The sequence below is a fragment of the Agelaius phoeniceus genome, chromosome 3 (genome assembly GCF_051311805.1).
Source record: "Agelaius phoeniceus isolate bAgePho1 chromosome 3, bAgePho1.hap1, whole genome shotgun sequence".
Classification (NCBI taxonomy): Eukaryota; Metazoa; Chordata; class Aves; order Passeriformes; family Icteridae; genus Agelaius; species Agelaius phoeniceus.
The window spans coordinates 6,191,089-6,214,934 of NC_135267.1; the positions used below are offsets into that span (position 1 = coordinate 6,191,089).

Genomic DNA, 23,846 nt, shown 5'->3' on the forward strand with positions numbered 1-23,846 from the left:
AGAATCAGAAAGTAGGGATTTAACTCAGATTTTTTTACCATTTTGCTGGCTTCAAGCCTGCTTTAAGGTAGTCTATTCTTGTAGGGAAGTTATCTTCCCTCCACTGTTTATTCAAACTTGCAATGTACTATGAAAGCATTATGGCAGCTACTGCAACTGAATTATTGCCATATAACATGTGAGTGTTGGAAATGTATCCTTAAACTAGCAGTCAGAGTGACAAGTGAATGGTGTTTCCCCTAATCCTATGGGAACTCAAGTGAAACAGAGCACTCACAGCATGATGCTCTAGGAATTCTTTTGTGTGTCAGTCCAGACTTCTGATGGGAAGACTTTTTCTTGGAGGGTGAGAGTATTAAAGCTATAAAACAAATGATAAAAAATGGATATTTAAAGAATGAGAGAGATGTCAGCTTTGCAGTGACATTGACTGAAGTTCTTAAATAGCTACACTTGATTTAATGACATGACATGAGAATGTGATAGTGGTTCTCACAGAAGAAAAGCAGCAGAACTGAAGTTACTATTCACAAAATCACAGCCAAATCTGCAGTTGGTTTAACTTTGGTCAGGAACCTGAGAGGTTCAGAAGAGCAACATAAGGACACAAGCACCTAAAACTCCAGGTCTACTCAAACTGCAAAATAAGGAAAAATTCAAAGATTTTAAATGAACAGGGACATTTTTGCCCCACCAATTCAGCCACATCCCACAGGAATACCGCCTCTCCTCTCTAAATGATTGTTAAGAGACAGAGGAAAGCCAAATTGCCATCCTCTTGCAAGGTGTCAGTTACTGTGGATTCTGTCATAGTACGGGCAAAGGAAGGGAAGTTGAATTCCCAAGCACCACCAGCTCTGGCTATTCCACAGCCCAACCTGTGCAATAAAAAAGGAGTGTGGGAATGTGGGTAGATTGCCATCACATGTGTTATTCTCAAGAGACTGGCACACATTATGCAGACCAGTTCTGTGATCCATCTCTCCTTCCCATGCAGAGTTCAGTTAGATCCAGGAATGAGAATCACTTTTTCCATCTATAAATGTTCTTACTCTGAGGAGCAGCATGTCACTGGTGCTTTACTGCTGTCTCAGGAGAGTAGGATAGGAACAGTTATGAAGTGAGACAGAGGTGCTATTCCAGTTTTTATTTTGTTTTGATTTTGCCAATACAGTTGGCTGGTTTGCCTCTACTTAATGCTATTATTGCAGTTTTTATAAAAAGTCATCTTATCACAATGTATTGATAAAATAATCATTTGTTATGACAAAGTAGTGTGAAATCTGTTCTTAATTTCCGCCCTGTAGAAAGAGTATTTTAATAGCATTCCACCTTGGATCAATGTCCCTTTGCACATTGCTGGTATTACTGTTCCAGAGACATTCTCTTTGCTTCAAATTAAAATCATGGGGTACACCAGTAAATTCTATAGACAATTGTAGATGAGTGTCCTTTGCTTTTAATATGGCAGTGCTGGTGGCTGTATTTCAGTCAAAGAAGTGTAGAATTGTTTGCTCTCCTTTGGTAATGTCCCAAAATGGCTCAGAGCTTTCCTGACTCCTCTGTGGTGCAGATATGGAATGGACCCCACAGCACTGCAGGCAACAACATAAAAGCTTAGCTCTAATTTTATGAAATGCTTTAGAAAGAATGAGTATAAACAATATTTGCATTTTGTATCATAACTAAAACCATACTGCTAAACAATCATATCCTGTTTAGCCCATAATGACATCAGAAATACACATTTATCATCTATTCTGGACAGCTTAGCATGATTTTGGCCCAAGGCAAAGTGGAACTGAAATCCTTTATGGTTGTCCAAACCAAGATAACCAAACATTTCTGAGGTAATTGATACCTAAAAGGAGCACTGCCCTTAGATTGAAGTTCATGATTTAAGTACACTAATTCCTTAAAAAACCCTGTTAAATTGTCTATTGGATTTCCTCTAGAATTTAGTGTGGATTAAACAATCTACTGAAGAAAGAAAATGTGATACAGGAGATTAGCCCATCCACTAACAACTCTTCCTTTAGGAATGGATCACATTTCCTGCTATCTTTGCTTCCTTTCCACTCACCTCAAAGTGACAAGAAAATCCCAAACAAAACAAAGCCAATAATACATTAAACATTTTGAGCAGCATGTTTCAAACAGTCTTTCATGTTTTGTCATTAGATTTAGAGACTAATAAGAAAGGAAGTAGATAGTACTGGCTTCATACCTGTATATAATTCCTTAATGTATTCTAAAATAAGACCTTGATTTTGTTTTTCTTTTTTTTTTAACATAGAAACAGGTCAAGAGTTCACAAAATGTAATTAAGTCAAGCAAGAGAGAAGAATTACTTTTTATATTTAATGCACACACACACACTACAGTTCATGGATTACAGTCTAGTGACAAGACCCAAAACATATACTCAATGAAAGGAAAATATCTGATTACAGACCCACATTCCCTGACAGAAAAACATAGATTCAGATTTTCCATTGTCTACAACAGAGAACTTCAAACTTTTATCAACTTGAGAAGCTTTTTAGACCTGAAAAATACTATTCTGTAAGAACAGAAGAGAGTGCAAAGTCAAGCACATAACCCATTCATTCAGAAGAATGCTGTTATCTATTTCTGTGTGTACAAGCTCAAAGGATTTGCCTGCCTTTATGTAAAACATAACATTTTGCATAAATAAATAAGTAAGAGGTTGTAGAAGAGAAACCATCATTTTCCAAAATACAAACAGTGGTTGGATACAACTGTTCAATGACACAAATTCTCAGCTGGGGGGAAATGGGACTTGTTCCTTAAAAAATTCTTAGAGAGAAGTGGTTCTTCATTAGGTTTTGATTTCTTCCCATTGCAGGGCAGAAAGGAGCAGAAAGCAGATTGGAAATTCAAGAGTTCTGAAAAGAGGCTCCATTAAGAAGAAAAAAAGTAGAATTACAACTAGCACAGGATAAAAATTCCATTATTTCTTATAATTTTCCATGAAATCCTGAAAGGGAAATTAAACCTTAATAGCCAAATATTAAATACAAAAATATTACCAAACACATGAGCGACCTCAGCATTGAAAGGGAACTCAAACCAAAGGTCCCACCTTCCAGCACTGAAAGGGTATAAAAATCACTGTACAAATATCAAATTTCCAACAGTCTTGTCCTGTATGTTGATGTCTGAAAATGGATGGAAATTGGCTCAAATACTTCTCTGGAATTGTGAGTGTGCTCGCAGCACAATTTTGCCCTTGACATCCAGTTGCCTACAGAAAACATGAGGAAGAATTGAGCAACTGAGCATGAAGAAGGGTGAAGGACTCTTCTCTGCATTCACTGTGGACCAGATTACCAAAAAGCCAGGGTAGTCCTGCCCATCCACAGAAAATTAGTCAAAACCACAGACTTCCATGCTGACACAGCTACTCTGCTTCTCAATCCCACCTAGCTTTATGGAGGTCATGTAGCACTGCATTTTTTAATGTAGTCAAAATTTTTCACAACTACATAGTACAGAAAATAGGACTCAAAAGGATGGATATAAGAGTTTATACACAAGCATGTTTGCACAGAATATTTTAACTTCATCTGTGAGCTGTGTTACATGAAAAGAGTCCTCAAATGCTATTGGAACCAATTGATAAGAAGATAAATAATAAGAAAGGAAAATACTGTTGTGAAGAATGTGCATGGAATGTTTATAAATAGAATTTGCTTTCTACAGGAAGGAAATACAAATACACAGCAGACAGAAAGATCCATAACTACCCTTCTGTAATTTTCCTTCTCAGCATGTGTGCTTAGATATCAAGAAACATTTGAAGGAATAGGAAAAATATGGAAATAGGATTTCTTTAGACCATCTGGGCAAAAGAAAAAACATGTAACAATGATTTAATGTGTAGCATGAAAAAGGCATCAGAGCAGCATGATGTATTAAATGTTTCACAGTTTCTCTGCTGGGTATCAGTAAAAGGAAAGAATTACCTCCATGCGTTCCTGCTTGACATCATCAATCTCATCATCCTCAAACATGGCCAAGAGCTCTCCAGTCTGGTCAATGGAGTTGAGGAAGTCCTGGGCCAGCTTCTGCCGCTTGTTGGTGTTATTGCTGTTGAATTTGTCTTCATAAAGACAAGCAAGAACAACAAACTTAACCTATTTGGCTTCTCCAAGCATCACTCAGAGTGACATGATTTAGAACCAGCACTGAGCAGAAAAGGCCTGCTCTTTATTGTGCCCCTCACACAAGCTGTGCTACCTGAACAAGGTGATGTCACTGCTCTGCTCCAGTAACAGCAAAACATCATCTTTAGTATTTTTTAGTATAACCAAGTAGTTTTTCAGAATCTAGAGAAAACTAATCTGCTGCCCATATATCATTACTTCTCACCAAAGAGTCCACAGTGGACACAGCTCTAGAGGAAACAACCCCTCTTTGGTAGAAAGAACTTGAGTCACAGAGCAGAATATATTGAGGAAATGTTCTTCCCTGAACACATGCAGAATATCCTCATTATCTACACCCTCAAGCAAACTCTAACACGACCACTAAGATGCAATTCCAGAGGTGATGGACCATTGCGCTGGCAAGATGATCTCTGTTGTTCTTAACAGCAGAGCATCTATAAAGGCATTAAATTCACAAAAGAAAATTAATGGCTTTTATTATCAAAGCCTACTAGAAAAGGCATTCTTTAATTCCAGGATAAACTGCATTTAGGAAGCTTTTCATGAACATCTAAAAGGCTTAAGGGAATTGTTTATTTGCTTTAAGTAGTGACACAAACTAAAGTATTAAAACCCCAAAGCTGCCAGGTAAGAAGCTATACTGCTAGATTGCTTGCACACACAAAACATGAAAATAAAATGCCACAGGCAAATTAAATCTCAAATGAGCTGACAAAAACTCCACTGCTTGATGAAGTCAAAGCAAGAAATACAGTGTTTATCTAGCATCAATGTGGATGCTCAGAGGAACCAAACACAAGGAATTCATTGTACGGGAAAAAAATAATAAAAGGCTCTGAGAAAGAAAGTTTAATACAGAAAGTTGTGTGTGGACATTGCTAGATGTTACAACAGTATGGTAAGGTTTAGATTTGCCATGATAAGTTATAACTTAACTTTTTACAATGGAAATGTTGGTTCTAATATGAATAGAAATCAACAAAACTTTAAACCAGGAAACTATACGGCATAAATTAATATATTTTTAATTCAAAGTGCTTTTCCTTTAAATGCATTGGTAATAAAAACTGTGACTTCCTCATGGAATGCAGAAACAAAAGTGTTTCCCATTATTTAAACTAGAGATTTAAAGTATAAAATGTTAAACCACACTGAAAAAACCACCCACATCATATATTAGTATCCAGTAACTTCAGATTATAAAGGTTTATTTTTTTAAAGCATGTAAAAATATCAATATCAAAACCTTTTGATAATAATTTAACAAATGTCCATTCAATTGCAGGTGGTACATTTAAAATACAGATGCTGAAATCAATAAGCCCTTTAATCAGGACTAGTTTCTTACTTCAACAGAGCTCTGACATTAAAGTCGTACTGTTCATCTGGATGATAGATGAAATGCTCACATATTTCAAATGGAAAAGCAGAGATTTTCAGCAAAATTCCTCCAAAGAGACTATTTTTGTGTCTCTATCAAGCAAGACATTAATACTATGTATTGAGCTGTTCAGTATTTTTACAAGACATCAAGCTTCTCCCAAATTAAGTAATTTCTTTTTTTCTACCTTCGAGGATGTCATCTTCTTCTATTCCTTTGATAATTTTAGACTTGTAGTCTCGAAAAAACATGTATTTAAGTAGCCTTCGAAGCTTCTTCTGTGAGAAAAAAATACATTTATATTCATGACTATTACATAGTTATTTCTTATTTAATAAACTTTGTAACACACAAACATACAAACGTGTAGCACATTACTCAGTAAATATAACCTTTAAAATATTTTTCATTTTAAATTCTGCAGAAAATCCATACATAGAAAGTACCTCAGGACAGTAGCAAATCCATATTAAATATTATTTATTTGAGCTCTTTGGTACTTTGCTGTGAGACAGAAATGAGTTTGACTTTCAGAAAGGAGAAATTCAGATATCGGGCTTCTTTGTGGAGCTCCAAAATGTTTGCTTACTTTGGAAACTCTAGGCTAGAAATGCACATTTACATGAACTTTGACTCCATATCAACCGCTATTTTCAGAACAACCTTACAGCTTTTATCAGATAAAGAAACTACAATTTATTTTCATGTTTTAGTGGGGTTTAATTTTGAAATAGTTTTGTTCATTAGGTTTCACCTGTCAAATGAGGAAAGGAAAAAAAAGGAGAAAAGGGTGAGAGAAAGAGGGAAACTAAGGAAGAAAAGAACATAAAGGAAGAATAAATACTGTAATTAAAAACAGCTGACAATTTTTTAATAATTATTAAATGTGAGCAGAGAAAATTATTTTTTTCCCTTGTTGACCTGCTCTACTTACTATCCAGAGAAAGCAAGGCCATAACTAAATTTGGAGATTTTAGTGGGATAAAACACAGGAAAAATATTATAAAATAAAATAAAGAGGATTTATAGACAGTCTAAATAACAAAACTATAATGATTACATTGTCAGACATCACATTGACACCCTTCATAAGCAGGGGGAAATCAGAATTATTGATTTTTAATTAAAGGGACATAAAGTATAGGGATCAATATTTATATCTTATTAAGAAATTGTTTCGAGCTCTAAGGCATATAATCTACCCTAAAGCTTTAGGAAAAAAAAATCAATTGATAATTGAAGCTATAGGAAAAAAAAGAATTTTTATTTCAGATATTACAGAATGATTATAACATGCTTGATCACATATAATTGCAGAGCAACTATACTTCTAAAATAAAGGTATTCATGATGATGGATTCCTTTAAAAAGGTTAAGAAAGCACTTGAAAACACAAAAGCAGCTGACTACATACAATGAGAAATTTCCGTCTAAGTACTGTACCTTATCTTTGCGCATTAAGAACAGGAGATCTTCAGCAGAGATGACTCGAGCTCCTCTCATCTGAGAAACTTCAGCTGCTTGCTGCAACTAAAATAAATGAATAAATTAGGATGGCCTTTTCAGTGTTAAAAACTTTATTCGCTGGGGTTTGTTTTAAATAAATTCGGATAATATTTTGCATGGTTGTCCATAGCAAAATACAAGCTGTGCACTAAAACTCAAGCTGGGACTCTCAAAGGTGTCACTCACTCGAGTCTTGCTTGCCAAGAAGTGAATAACAATTTTATGAAAAGCCTGGAAGACCTCTGACAAAACTCAAGAAAAAGCTTTTTTGTTTATATTTAAAATGATTGCTTTTAAAAAGTCCTGCTGCCATTTTTTTTTCTTCTCTTAGCACAGAAAATGAACATATAATTCTCTCAGGCAATGTAAAAATGCCAAATTCTTGCCATAGCACTTTATCTGCAACTGTGGAAAGGCAGCTGATCGCTCTCCCAATTTTTTAGAATAACAAATATTAATTTTAAACAGCTTACCTAAGTATTTTTTGGAAGAAACTCTACCCCTACTTGACTTAGCATTAGTACAAACCAGACTCACATGAAGGACTTTTTTAGGAATGTTCTTATTTCATCTGGGAGAAAGAAAATGAATTGATAGGCAACATCGACTCTATTAATGAAGGAATTGAAAAACCTTATTGAACAGAACAGGCCATTCAGCTGTGAAAGTAATAAAGATGGGACTGAGCAAGGAATGACACAAAAACTGATAAAAGGGGGCCAAAGGAGTGTGAAGCAATGGACTGCCCTCACATCCATTGTGACAGAGCCTACAAAGGCCCTGAACACCTCAAATTGTGCTGTAAAGAGCAAAAAACTCCTTTGTAAAGGACTAAGTACATAAGCTTTCAGTAGGTGCAGGAAATTGGGGTTTTTACACAAAAGCAGAACAGAGTTAGAAACCTGGTAACCTGGGTTATCTGCACAGCTGATGCTTATCAAAGTACTGTGCTAAGGAGGTTCAACCCAAATGCAAAAAGAGTCAGTGGGATTTGCTCCTTTCACCTCACGAGCCTTTGGTTCTGACTTGAGAGGTGAAAGGAGCAAATCCCATCATCATCATGGAATCACAGAATGGGCTGGAAGGAATCTTTAAAGGTCATCTAGTCCAACCCCCAGTAACAAGCAGGGACCTTCAACTAGACCAGGCTGCTCAGAGCCCCATCCAGTCTGACCTTGAATTTTTTCAGGGATGGGGAATCCACCACCTCTGTGGACAAGCAATTTCAGCATAAAACATAATGCTGTATTGACTGAGATTAAAAGGATAAGCTTTTTTGCCCTTAGCCTTGTTAACTCTCTGATGGAAAACTGATAGTGAGCACAGCACAAAAGTCATCAAAAGAAGAGACACCTTCAAAATTCTTGATATTAAAATTCATACACACCTGTAACATGATCAATACACAGCAATTTAATTTATGTTCAAATAGCTCTGTATTCTTCTTTAGAAATGCATGAATGCACCTGAAAATAATTTAAAGAAATCCTATCCTTCATACTCACACTAGCAATGGTTTCACTCAGTATCACTGGCTGAATAAGTATATTATTAATCTGAGCTCCCATGCTGCTATGACTTGAAATAGGCCTATTCAGAAGTTAAAAAGATCAACAAAAACAGTAGCTGTTTCTAATATCCAAAGAAGAGGAAGGGGAGGGGGGGAGGGGAGCTTTCATTTTGGCAAGTGTTCAGTGGGCGAAAGATTCAGTCCATAAATCATAATACTGGACTGCATTAATTTTTTTCCACACTAATCACATGAACACAAAACATTAACTGTATCTGGTACGCACAACACAAAAAATACTGCGTGAAGAGGTTCAGATTTTCCCCTTGCAACCCTCTCTTGGCTCTTGCAGTCACCGAGACTAGAGAGATTTCAGGAATTCAGAAGTCACAGTAACATAATCTCACTTGAAAAATGTAAGAATGTGAAAAACGATAGCTCTAGTTTTTGGCATAAGCAAAACAGTTTCTTATTCTGATTAGTCTGAGGGCACGCAAGCTACTTATGTTTCTAACATAAAATATAAAGAGTTGGATAAAAAAAAAAAATTACCAAGAACAAGCCAATATTCCTCTCTGGTGTAAATCTATTGCAGCTAATGGATTTATGCCAAGGCTGACTTTGGCCCCACTGAGCTTAAAAGTGTTAGAAAACCTGACCTTAGCATGGTGATAACACAACACAGCTTTCCCAAATATCATGTAAAACAATGGCAGAAATATCCAAAGGGAAAGCATGCCCTAGTTCCCAAACATGCACAAGGATGATCTCTTGGCCCCTTCCAATCCAAACCATTCCATGACTCTCTAAGACAAAAAGTTCAGGTATGTTAATTTCCATGTGTAGCTGAAATACCTTATTTTTCCAAATTATAAACATGTGACAATGACATTTATAGCAATGCTTGTATGTGAGCTGCTTGCAGGAGTCTTGTGATGAAGGAAGGGAGAGTAAGGAGCAAAGGCCAAATTCATGTCCCATTTGCATCTAAGTAAATCCTGAATAACACTGTTTACTTTAATGGAGTTATTCTGGGCTAAACACAAGATCAAAATCTGGAATAATATTCTCAGTTTCTACCAAAACAATGAAAACTTTATTCTTGTATTGCCTCGACTTCTGCATCTATTTTATTTTAAGGAATGGACACACAGCATTTAATTTCTTTGGCTTTAAGAAAGCAAAGTAAGAAAATAATTACTTCCTGTACTGTTATAAAATATGGATTATTTATTCAAACAGACCATAATGAGTTATGCATTGGTACATGTATTTACCTGGGAAACCAGGGTATGCTCAGGTAAATATGTATCCAAGCAATTAAATAAAAATTACGTCCCACACAGCCGAGGCTGGGGGAAGATGTATTTATAGTTTAACACACACATAATTGACTCATTCAAACCACAACGTGAGTGCTTTGCTATAATTAGTATTATAACAAACTGTCTTATTTGACTGTCCCAGAGTTGCCATTAATATGCAATAAGCCCGATTCCTGAATTTCTGGAGCTGAAGGCCCTGTTGAGTCATTATGTGATGAAGGGGGATTTCAGGAAGCCGTGCCAAAGAACCCATCCATCTCGGAGCACCCGAGCATTTGTCATTCCAGAAAAGCCTTCTCAGCTCTCTGAAATCAGGAGGTGCCTCACCCTGGCTGCAGTGGGAGCACGGAGGGTTTCATTCAGGGAGCAGCACTGCCCATGACACCAGATGAGGGGTGGGATAGAAAATCCTGCAGGAACTGCTCATACAGGAGGTTACCACATGGCAATGGAGCAGTTATGCCAAGAATTTCCCACCATCTCCCTTCTCCAAGCCTCGGTGCCAGTCACAGAATTTGGGGCTGCAGCAGTTCCAACACACTCCTCTTAATTTTTTTAGTTTTGAAATTAGGTCCACATTACAAAATATTTTGTTTGGGATGATATTGAAGAACAGCAAACAATATAAATTACTCAGCTATTTTAAGAAAAACAGACTAAATTCCCTAATACCTGCAAACAATGTCTGAGACCTCAGAGTCTGAATATATATTTTTATTACAGCAGAATTATGAACCCCTAAAAGTGAAGTTTAAATAACGGAAGTGTTGAAATGATTTTAACTATAGGAGCGCAAATAGCTCTGTTAATAATTAGGAGTTTATGTAAAATAAGTGTATTTTACAATTTTTCCCATTACAAAGAACGTAGTATATACAGTAACGATATTTTAAAGCCTAAGAAGAAATGGCTGGGGAATAATATTTTAAAATGTAGTCATGGGTTTAATGACTTTATGAAGTTAACTTTCTTGGCAGGATGAACTGAAGTATGTTAACAGTCACCTTACGGCTATTTTCTTTTTGCAACTTCTGCAAATTATAGATTTGTTGAAAGGAGTATTCATTCTCCTGTGACAGAAGCACAGTTACTTCAATGGGACTGTCTGCTTTTTTTCTTTCTTCCAGAATTATTTTTTCTTCCACTACCTCCAAAGTCAACAATCACCGATACTTCTTCTACAAAACCGTCTTGATGGACAAACAGACAAAAAGCTGGAAAACAAACATACCATGTTGTGACATAATCCTTCCAGTTAAACTGCAGGACAGAGCTGGAATGGTGATGTTTGCATGCCTTGGAACTGCTGGGAGCCAAGAATAATGCTGCAGGAGCTACGATTTTGTTTTCATTATACAAGAAAATTCACCTGGGTGAATGTTTTTCAGAGGCAGGAAGGTTGTTGTGTTATTAAATATGCATTAAAATGTCCTATTTTCTCACCTTTTCTAGGTAAAAAGCACACTCCTATAAAATTACCAATTAATATTCTGAATTAAGATAGAGTCCTGTAAATACATTCCAGAGCATCCTGATACTTTTATGAAGGCAACTAAATAGAAAAGGTAAATACAGGTTTTCACGTCAATCTTTCCATGTAATATTTCACGTGATACTAATGGTGACATCTGAGCTTCTTATTCTAACACACAGAGAGGGAAAACACTGAATTGGTTTCCAAAACTCAGCAAAGGGATGTGCTTTATTCACTTCACACATCCAGGGGAGATAATTACATTATGGAGCCCATTAGAGCACCCTCACAGGTAATGATTCAGGATCACTGCACAAGGGTTCACCAGCATGACTGAATCATCACAAGCTGTCTAAAACAAAAAACATCCATCTGCAGATTAAAAGACAATAAATTTTCTTTTTAATAGGTACTTTGTGTCAAATGTATTTTTTTTACTGAAGACTATTTAATATAACACCAGTTGATTATATATGGCCTCTAGAAGATGAAGCTCTGTATCACATTTTGAGGCTTTAGAAAACATAGAATTGTTTAGCTTGGAAAATACTTTTAGGATCACTGAGTCCAACCCTTCTCCCAGCACTGCAATGCCACCACTAAGCCATGTCCCCAGGTGCCACATCTGCTAAATCCCTCCAGGGATGGTGACTTCACCACTTCCCTGGACAGTGTGTTCCAATGTTTGACCACCCTTTCACTGCAGAAAATTTTCCTAATATCCAATCCAAACCTACTTTGGCACAATTTGAGGCCATTTGGTCTTGTCCTATCACTTGTTACCTGGGAGAAGAAACCAATTCCCACCTGGCTTCAGCCTCCTTTCAGGAAGCTGTAGAGACTGATAAGAGCCTTATTTTATGTTGGACGTACAATGATCTCAGTCCATACAGATCATGAAAATAAGATAACATGAATTCATACCCCTCAGCCCCTGCCTTCTACTGAGATCTTGGTTTCAATGAAAAAGTTTACTATATTTGTCCCTTTATGAAAACTGTACTCTCTAGTCCCTGAAGCAAGATTGACTGCTTCACCTCACCTTCTCTTGACTTCCAGTTCAGGTGGCCCAGAGAGCTGGATCTGGATACTGATATGAAGTCTGCAGAGACTTCCTCATATCTGGAGAAGAATTACCTCAAAAGCATCTTTGGCAATAAGCAGGTTAAAAAGCATAAAGAACACATCTACAGGTTCAATACTCAATGGTTTCAATGTCAGGGGTGACAAGCAGCTGATATAAAATTAAGAACACAGGTTTTTCCAGCTACAGGAGAGAACAGCCCTTCCTTCAGCTGCCTTCAGACTGAAATTGGGTGAAAGTCAGTCCCAGGAGCTCCAAATAAAAGCCCCACACCTCAGCCTACACGGTTTTTACCACACTACTGCTATCCAAGAGCCACAGATCACTATGATGAATATATTTTCTGAATATTCCCATCTGTTAGATTGAACATTTAATATGAATTTAGACATCAGCATCTCTTTTCATTTGACTCACACCTCACATACTTCTGATCATAGAAAAGGTCAGAGGGTTTTTCTTGGTTTGTTCTTCATGGTTTTTAGCAACATATTCAATTCAATCAGAGTAGAAAAAATACAAAAAAATAAGCTACATGCTCAGAGGGAGCAAAAACAGCAAAGGAAGAACACGGACAGCTTGTTTGAGTTTATGTTCTTCAAGTTACAAACAAGATCTTTCTAAAAATACCAAAGAAGAAAAAAAATTAGAGATATGTAAGAGTCTTTAGAAAACTACATGGAGCCAGCCTGTGTAATGGAGTGGGCCAACTGGAAAATGCACCATGTTCCTGGGCTCTGTTATCCATTGGAGACAGAATGATTCCTTTAAAATGATATTAGATTACTGAGGAAAACAAATATCAAGTAAATAGTGAGATTATTATCTCTATTTTGCAAAAGATAAGCTTGAATCGAAGTACTTTTTAAAAAATCTCTTATTTATAAATAATTTAAGCCTAACTTCTTAAATTAGAGCTTTTCCCCCCCATTTTCTGACACACAGGGAAAAGAATTTAATGAATTTATGAACAATCACCACATTTCAACTTTAGCTTCAGGCATGACTTTTTTTCTCTTTTTCCTTCTTTCAATTCAAATTCCAAAATCAACATTTTGGACCAACATTTTATAGCTGTAATTCTTCTACTCTCCAGGAAACAAAAGAAACCCTATTGCACACCTGACATTTATAGCAGGTAACACTGACCAAACTAAGTGAATTTATACCAACAATGTTAAAACCATGAAGTCTCTAGGTACAGAAAAGTATTCAGACTCACTGAACTCAGTTTTAATGTGGTCAAATTATTCACTGGCTACATAGGTGTTAATTCAAGATTTGGTGTGTCACTGGGGGTGGCCACAGCTGATGTTCTCTCCGGCTGCTGGTGGTAACAGCAGGCAAGAAAACAAACTTGGAAACTTCTCCTGCATCTATTATTATTACAAGGGAGGGAAAAAAAAGCTTGAAAAATATCATTCAAGTGGAAATGATGGAGTAGTGTTCTTTAGAATGAGCAAGAGACTGTGAAAAAAGCTTTGTGAAGTGTGAACTTTATAGATATGAAAGATTCATTAGCCAACCTGAAACTGAAAAATTCTCACAGCCAAAAGGCCTCCAACCTCTACAAACAGATTTCCCCATTTCTGAAGATGAGTGTAGATGTCCCCTTTATTGATTGTCCCTGTTCTAGGATTGTCAGGATATTCTAAATTCTGAGATAAGTGGTTCTATTCCATTGAAAATCACTGGCATTAATTTTTCCTGTATCTAAACTATATAAACTATGAAGTTTTGGAGGAAATTATTGTAGAATCATTGAATAGTTGCAGCTGGAAGGGACCTTTAAAGGTGATCTAGTCCAAATTAATATAAAACTAACATGATTTGGTCTGAAATTTTCCCAAGGGGCTGCTTCTTTTTCACAGAAGTATCACTATAGGTATTCCAAGTGGAGAATCTCAGCAATAACTGCTATTTCCATCTAAGTTACATCTTTGAATGCCTTTAGGCTGCTAAATGGTACTTTTAAAAAATAAGAACATGCAAACTGTTTATCAATAAATGCATTCACATTTCCTTTAGTAAAAAAAAAAATCTATTAGAATTTACTATTCTTAAGAACTGAAGATAACATTATTTCTGAATATTTAGTTTATTAACTCAGATTCATTTCCTATCCATCAATTATTTCTATTTCTTTTCTTTCTCTAATATTAGTGTGGCATGCAAACCAGCAGAGGTTTATATTATCCCTCAGCTTCCTGTCCTTTGGTTTCAAATCCCAGAAGAAACCACCACTCAGGATTATTCTTACACAGCTTCCAAGACTGCAAGTAGAAAACCCCCTGTTCTCTGTTGATTGAGAGACCATCTAATATAAACAGGTTCCTTTCTCCCATTGCTGTTGAGAGCACCATTTGTTTAAATCATGTATCCTTACATTGCTCACACAGGAAAATAATCATTGCCCTGTATTAGTTTCACCAGAACACTAAATAAATACTCTTCCTTTCCATATGACAGCAAATTAGAATCAGGCGTCACTGTCTGACACAGGGAAAATAAGACATGTATTTACCCACCCCAAGCCCAGAGATAAAGGGCTTTTAGAGGAAGCCTCAGGGTAATGAAGTATTGCTATGAAGAGCTGGCAACCATTAGTGCTCTGAATGTGGGGGACCTTGACAGGTGGGAGAGATGGGCAGAGAAGAACTGTCTGAAATTCAACAAAGGCAAATGTGGGCAGGAGGAAAAACCCCTGGCACGGGTGCAGGCTGGGACTGACCTGCTGGAAAGCAGCTCTGCACAGAAGGACCTGGGGGTCCTGGGGGACAACAAACTGTCCATGAGCCATGGTGTGCCTGAGGCCAAGGCCAATGGTGTCCTGGGGGCATCTGGAAGAGCATTCCCAGGAGATCAGGGAGGGGATCCTGCCCCTCGGCTCAGCCCTGCTGAGGCACATCTGGGGTGCTGTGTCCAGTTCTGGGCTCCTCAGGACAAGAGAGACATGGAGCTCCTGGAGTGGGTCCAGTGCTGGGTGGCAAAGATGATGGAGGGACTGGAGCATCTCCCTGATGAGGAAAGGCTGAGGGAGCTGGGGCTGTTCAGCCTGGAGAGGAGGCACAGCTGAGAGGGGCCCTCAGCCCTGGGTGTCCCTGTGTGCAGGGAGGCTCAGAGCAGGGCCCAGGCTCTGCTCCGGGGTGCAATGAAGGATAAAATCATACTTTAAAAATTCAAATCTCAGAACATATACAAGACAATGCTCTGAAGATTTGGAGCTGGACACAAAAGGAGAAAAAAGGATTCATGTTCAAACAAAAATACAAACATCAAAAATACAAAATACAAAAATACCAACATCTTCTCTTAGCTCTAGAAGTTTTCACAGCTCTGGAGAGAGATGCAATCATGTCCATGCTAGGAAATACCATGGTAATGATGGAAGACTTTGAATGTTAAAAGATTTTACCTAAAATGATTCACACTGGACTTTCTTCTTACTTTTTAATTGTCATCTACTCAAGTGCACATGTCAACCTCGTGAGAGCTTCTCAGTCTGGATGGGGACTTCAAGTAAATGCTGCAGGATCTCTCTGATTAAACAGTGAGACATGTAAGAGATGTAGAGGACTATGGGTTTAAATGGTTTTGGATGCCAGAGAGACCACACAGGTGTCTTGGCTCCAGGTACATTATATCGCCAGCAGAATTTTGACACTCAGGTGTCACCTTGCAAGATGTATCCAAATTATTGTAAAAAAATTCTATCCAAAAAATGCATCCAAATTATTAGTAGAAAAAAAAATCAAAACCATTTAGTTTTAATAAATTAAACAAAAAAGTATTAGTTTTAATACTTTTTTAATACAAGATATGCAGCGTACGTTATGACACTGGAGAAAGGCTCATCCTATCCTGTAATCTTTAATGTTGATGAGGACAAGGTATAATCAGAATGCACCTCAATATAGGCAGTTCTGTGAATTTTTTTGTCATATATCAAGAAATGTCTTTCCAGGACATTTCAAAATTGTTCCAATATTCTAAATCTGTAACCACTTTCTTCCAAGAATCTTCTAATCCAACAGAAACAAAAAAATAGAGGGAAAACAATAGTCCCAGTCCAAAGCATAATCATTTTCATGTAAAAATGAGGAAAGGAAGTAGAAATTTTTCTAAGTATGTGTTGCTTCACTGTATTTTCTTATTCATTGGTATGAATTATAATTATCAGAGCTTACAAAAAACCAAACAAAGTAAATTGTGCAGGTAAGAGTGATGCCTTAAGTTTTAGCTTTTATATTTTTCAGATTCTGTACTGTATTGGTGTGTGACTCTGAACTTCATATAAAGTGTTAGCAAGTTCTCTTCAAAGTTCACTCAGACAAAAACATCCTTTTCCAGCCTCAGAACCAAGGACACCGTTGCAACTTCAGGCCCAAAATGTAAAACAACAGTGAACTGAGGAGAGCAATCTGGGAGGAAGGGACTTCATAACCTGGAGCTGTAATTGGACAATTAATTCCAATATGTAAATGGACCAAAACTGAAAAAAGTGGGAAAACTCGCGACCAGTCATCCATTTTGGGTCCACTTTGGGTCCATCTTGGATGGAGACATGGTGAGGCTCTTGTACTGCCCAAGGTGTTCAATAAATACCTATTTTATTCTTTAACTTTGTCTTGCCTCTGTTCCAGGTAGCTTGTCTAGGCATCAATAGCATGAAAGTGACAGATTTTTTCTTGGGAAAATCAAAGAAAACAAAAAGGAGGGAGCTTTGCTCAGAGAGAGAAAAGAAAGCACCGTGAAGGAGCATAAATGTAAAATCTGAACAACAGATATTTGTGTCTGAAAAAGGCCCTGATTTCCTAACTCCTATTTAATGTTCATTCTTTAATTAACATTCATTTCCCAAGGACATAAGTTTGAAAAGGCTGTTTCACATTACTTTAGCACGAAGAGAAAGAATCACTTTTAAGCCATGAAAAGGCTGAGGAAAAAAAATAAACATGCCTTCAGAACATAATTTCCTCTTTATTGCTACTGCAAAGTTATGAAATGAAATCTATTATTTAATTACATTGGATCAAGCAACAGGAAGGGAAGGGAGTGTTTGAGTCACAACATCCCTGTAAGGATAAATTACTACACTTCCTCTTACTAAAAGACAGTTTTAATGAAAATGTGAAAATGGTTAAAATCAAACTACTGGGAGGTAGAAGGACCTTGCTAACATAAAAAACACATAAAATGCACTCTGAAAATCTGAACAGAAATAGTGGTAACAACACAGGGGAAGAGTAGTAACATTTCTGCCAGAACAACAATAGTTTGAAAATTATTACATTTATTCAGGTTCTGAAGACAGTTTAAAAACTATACAACAGCTTCTGGGCCTGCTTTGTTTAATGCTTTGTATTGGAGATATTTAGATAATCTATTATGAAAACTTTAAACTTTATCTCCTACTACTACCAAAACTTTATTAGCCATGTGGGATTTCCCTTAGCTCTGCTTCGTAATGTTTACTAGATCCTTCAAATTGAATGCAACTGTTGGAATAGTTAAAGCATTTTATTTCTTAAGTAGGTTCTTGACATAAAAATTTGTGAGGGCTTTAAAGGCTAATGAACAGATAGACTGAATTCTAAAATCTTGGAATAGTTCACCTGGCAACTGATGAAGAGCCCACAGCTGGGATATGAATGTGCAAATACTGTGATCTTCAATACAATTTAAATTCACTTTGACTTGGGTGGAGATGCTCTGAAATTACCTTTCCTGGATACACTCTTTTTTCAGTGTTAGAATACACTAAAATATGAGGGCATTTCACAAATAATTTGAATAACAATGGAAAGTATCTTTGAAGTTGTTCAGAAAAGTTCCTCCTAAACCCAAGGGGTGGTATGGGAGACAGATATTTCTTTGAAAAAGTTATCCTGGAGGCAGCAGAGATTGATTTCCTGGTTCAGAGACTGGATTGACTTCTCAGGAGTGCAGGATGGATGACATGAAAGGGATGATTGTAAAACAAGACAGTTTTTAAGGAAAGATGCAGAGAGGTTTTGAGACAGATAAAGGAAACAAGATGATAGAAAAATCTCTTTGCAAAAATTTTCTAGATCAAAGACTTCCATGGAGTCCTCCTAGTATTTGGTCCATGGTCTACTTCCAAATTTCTAACAGTCTATCAAAATGGTCATGAAAAAAGACCTTTTAGTCACACAGAGTACTACAGAACCTCATGACTCTTGTATCATTTAAAGAAATTTAATCTTCAATGGAAAATTTAGGAGGTTACTTGCTCTTAGTGGGTAGAACTTGGACTTTACCTGTTGAATGCAGGAAAACAGAAAATGGGCCATGAACCTCCTTGAACACTGTGTGTATTTCTTATTCTTCTCTTGAAATTCAGGTTATTGGCCAGTCAGACTTGAACTGACTATGGAGAAATTTGGTCACATTTAATGAATTTTTGAATATTTTACCTACCAATGCTTCATCATTTGCACATTCTCCAGCTGGGTATGAACTGGGAAGGCTCTGGCACACAGTCAGCCCAGTGAATCCAAAGCACTGCCAGCTGACTGAGCCAGGAGTCTGATAAAACAAAGGGAGCAGAGATTCATGTCAAGGGACAAAAGCACTCAGTATTTTTCAAAAACCTCTGGAAACTGGCAACAGGTCCAAGCAGAGAAGACAAATAATTTCCCCTACCCTGAGGAGAACTCTGCTTTGGGAATCCAACTTTGCAGCCTTGTAATTAAGTGCAGCTCCACTGAAACTGCTCACGTGTTAAGTTACGAAGGCTGAGGCCAAAGCCAGGATATACATTACTGGTGGCAGAGGAGTCAGAAGATAATGCCAGTGATGCCAGTGGGGAGGAGGAAAATTAGTGCTTCCAGCCTTTATCTTGACCCCTTGGGAAGCACAAAGGAAAGTGCTAGCAGGTCTAAGTTCCAGAGAAACATCACTGAAATCTTCAAGAAAAGATGAGGGTCTCAGGGCAAAAAAGCAAGGATGTAAAGTAACATCTAGATTCTGTGGTTCTGTCCATGGTAAGGGTTGAGCCTGAGCACAACCACCAGGATTCTGATGTTTAGCTCCTAGAAAAATTGTAGCACAGGTTTCTACAAGAAGAGATCTTTATGTTTCTGCATAAGTGCACAGTTTAAAGGGGGTGAAAAAAGGACATTCTTCTCTAATTATTAGAGATATTCTCTGCAGTGTTTATGGAAATAGAGGGAAGACTATAGATGGTAAAGTGCAACAAAAAAAACCTCCACAAAACAAAAAAATACAAAACCACATGACAAATAAATGGAAAAGCACCTTCATTCCTGAAAAACAATAGGACAATTCTCTCCATTTCCCTCATGCATTTATAAGATGAACTCAAATATTAGTCACAAATTGTTAACTATGTTTACCGAAAAGAGTGAAAAGAAGAGTGACTGAAACCAGTACAGGTGTCACAAAGATAGAAAGAAGTCTCTGTTCTCACAATGACAGAGTGAATGATGTTCCTGTGAAGGACATGAGGAAGGAGTGATCCAAAGGGAAATGTAGAGTGTTGATCAAGAGGTAGCATAGAAAAGATAAAGCCTAGGTAAAATTTTAGAAGGAATATTTATTATTGAGGGGATTTAACAGGTCAAGAAAGTAGGGGTAAGATTTTTAACAATCAAGACAAAATTGTCCATTAATACAGTTCACTCCCCTTTTGGGTTGCTGTCAAGGCTGGCACCTGCACTGTGAAAAAGGTAGGTTACCTATGTGAATATTACATGCCAGTGATATCTGCTCTACATCCACTTTACAAATAGACCAAAGGAGTCAGAGAACCACACTCCACACATGGGCAGGCATTTGCCTCCCTCCCCATCCAATTAGCAGCACTCCTTCACTGCTAACGATTCACCTCTCATGCAATAGGAAACAGCTGCAAAATATTGCAGAAACATATATTAAAAACCCCCAAACCAAACAAACTTCTACTGAGCTTAAATTTAGAGTTTGTTGTATCTAAACTTGTATGCACTCCTAAGCAAAATCTATAAATACTTCCCAGAAGCTAAAGCTGTGAAATGCAGAGGTGATTTAGCAGACATGGAAACCATAAAAACTGTGCCTGATACATTTCTCTTCTAATTTAGAGTAAGTGGGCCAGTCTTATATCATATAGAATCATAATTCTCAGTGACATTTAAACCAAAAACTAACTAAACATTTAAACTAAAAACCTGCAAACCTCCATAAAGCTTTACAAACAGTATCAGTCATTTTAATATAAAGCTATGAGACAGTAGCATAAACAATGTCAACACAGTAACTACTTTGCAGTTCAAAACTTGTACCTGGAATACTAGAAAAGTAAATTCATATTCATAACAAGTCACTTTTCAATCAGTGGCTTTTTGAGAAGGAATAGGATCTGTAGCATACAAGAAAGCCACACTATTATAAGTCAAGAAGTATAGGAATGAAGGACTGTCAAAAGTAAAGCTTAATTAGGTTTGCAAGTCAAATTAAGAAGCAAAGCAAAGGAGGCTTCAGACATAAACCAGTATAAAAAAGATAATTTGTGCTGAATGAAATAGAGATGGAAAATCTAAACATTGTTCCAAAACAGGAGAATCATTTTCACTGAGCATTGAGAAGAACTGAGGTTTTGAGCATGGGAGAAAGGCTGCACAACTCATGGAAGAGATGTATTGGATAAAATGATTTCTAACATACTGAATGGAATTAAAACTCAAAGATTTTAATTCACTCCAGTCATCAGCACCGGATATCTCTGATGTGAATGAACTGTAAACATAACAATGTCTGCTGGCATTAATATTCAAATAAATCAGCTTTGTTTGGGGAAGCTGAAGGGATCAAATAATTATAGGCTGCTGCCTATGAATAATTGAAAAGCAATTAAAAAGATGACAGATTCAAATGTCAGATGATTTAATGAGGGATGACAGCCGCAAATTGCAATTTGGAAAGATCGAGGAGGACATTGGGAAAGCCTCTCTCATGGAAGGACAGAGCAGCTCTGCAACAGTTAAACAGGAGAAGCTCTGAAAAAATTCCTTGGTGGAGTTGCCAAATCATGAGCTGGACAAGGCCATGGCTGAGCAGATCTGGTACTGGTGACGGTCCTCATTCGAGTGGGTTGGATCACGTATCTCCAGGGGCCTCACTGCATTTTGTATATTCTTGTAGAGTTTTTGAGTAGAGAAAATTACTTCTGTTCCTACAGGTTCCAGCACAACAACCACCCTCTCCTGAGTTAGAGTTCCCTATCTACTGCTACACCAGAATTAAAATTCTGATCAAAAGTCGTTCATCAACAAAGTCAAAATGCGGCGAGAGCCTGAGGGCTCTGCAAGAGACAGCACAGATGGAGGTGAGAGCAACCTCACAACATTTTTGAATTGCTGCTACAATTGTCAATATCCCCAGTATCTACCAGGAGGAAAAGCCTGCAATGGCACTGTTAATAAGGAACCAAAGAAATGTCTGCTCCTTCATCCCACCATGCACTGGACAAGAGGCAGGACAGGATGAAATTTGGTGCTTCCTTCAGTAAGAGCAAATAAATGCATAAAAATAACAGACTCAGTCACAGCAAGCCATTGAGGCTGAGAATGGCAGTTGTGTGTAAAATGAGTTGAGCAAAGTTATTGGGGTTTCTTTTGATACAACTTGAATGAAAATCAGCTTCCATGATGGTGTAAGTATTCCCAGAGTAGACTCCTTAATTATTTACAGCCTTGGTTCATTCAGATAAATAGACTGTGCTAATATGTGTTTGAGCTTCACTTAGGAGAAAAAAATGGTTATTTGTTACAGATGTGAGTATTTCTGTGCTGGGTACTCACCACATGCCGCAACCAACAATAAAATGCAGAGTGGTTGAGCTTGTGCCTCACAGTAAACTTCAAAATTTCATCTAGTTAAGATTTTCCTTCTTAATACCCTGTAAGCTAAAGCCTAAAGATCTAATGCACAAGGCCTTTTTAATGGATTCATGTACACAGTGATTTAGGGTTGAGTTACTATTGTTAATAAACTTAAGGCTGCTGGAGTTTTTACATTCTTTTTAGATAGATTTCCCTTTATAACTTACAGATGTAATAAACTGTAATGCATCAGCTAATGAATGAAAGAGATGAGTCTCATGAGATGGCAGCATCATAGAGAGTGTTTCTCCTTTTTTAGAGATGCTTGCAGTGAAACTGGTGGCAGAGATAGTGGAATGACACAGAGATCCCCCCAGAGGGACAGATTTAAGGTTGTAAATAAACAGACAACACCCCAAAATGTACATATTGCAGTGCCCTTTTTAATAGTCTGGAAGTACTTTATAAGGAACATTATGGACTTTTTCTAATTTAATACCTGATGCACAGAAACAAAAATAAATTTATTTATGGTCACTTTACATTTTACTGATTGTAGGTCATCACTTCACTATTTGACCCTGTCTTGAGCATGACCCAGTGGGGAAAATTATAACTTTTATCCACAACTTGTCCATGTGAGGGACAAACTGTATTTTTGATATGTCCCTCCAATCATCTGCAATCTAATCAGTACAGTGGCAATCTGTGATGTCCATGCTTGGTTGTCCTATGGTAAGTTCAGTGATATCTAATGTCAGTTGATGAGCACTTAATGTTCTGTTAAATGGCATTTAGTGTCAGAAACTAGATGTAAGAAGATAATTTGCTGAGCAGATATCCCATCTCACAATGCACAGAAAATGCATCTGGGTGCTCCCCATTTCTTCAGTCTTCAATCAGTTGTAGAAGTTCAGGTTTCCACAGTCAATGCAAACAAAATCACCAGGAGAATTCACCTACTGTGGCTCCAGGAAACGTATCATCCATCATGATACTGGTCTGAGATGCACATCAGATTGCCTAATGAATTTGCATTCATTCTCTAGAAGACTTTACTTAACAAAGTCAAAGCAAGGCTGAAGGATCTTTTGACAGATTTGGCCAAACACAAAGTTGAGTGCTGCAGCAGTAATGGGCAATTCTTTTGAAATACATCGTATCCTGACAGGGATGAAATAGTCTCTAGTTTGAAAATCTAGCTCAATATCAGTGGATTTATATGCTTGAAAGATAGACAGGCTTTTGTTAATAGCCTCTTATAATGAAAGGGGTTTTAATTAAGTAGAAATAGTGTTGTATTATATCATCTACAGAGTAAAGCAGTGACTCTGATCATATAAGTAATATTATCTTAGATGGACAGTGACAAATTCCACATCTAAATATTAATAAGTAGGTTCTACTAATAGCAAATTATTCATTGAGTGCATACAGTGGCATTTCTGGCTGCAGTACAATGATGTGTATGTGAGTCCGAGAAAATAAATGTGTTCATTCTCAAAATTGCCCTGTACTCCTGCTTCCA

The 23,846-nt window shown here is 37.2% G+C and overlaps 1 protein-coding gene across 2 annotated transcripts in view; it reads right to left on the reverse strand.

Annotated features, from left to right (window-relative positions):
- SUPT3H (SPT3 homolog, SAGA and STAGA complex component) overlaps positions 1 to 23,846 on the reverse strand; it is a 254,781-nt gene that overhangs the window by 77,586 nt on the left and 153,349 nt on the right. For both annotated transcript variants that reach the window (XM_077176505.1, XM_077176506.1), the window contains exons 4-6: positions 7,018 to 7,104; positions 5,762 to 5,852; positions 3,990 to 4,126 (exon numbers count right to left, since the gene is read on the reverse strand). In XM_077176505.1, the coding sequence (XP_077032620.1) occupies positions 3,990 to 4,126; positions 5,762 to 5,852; positions 7,018 to 7,104 (315 nt within the window). The remainder of the gene's footprint in view (positions 1 to 3,989; positions 4,127 to 5,761; positions 5,853 to 7,017; positions 7,105 to 23,846) is intronic.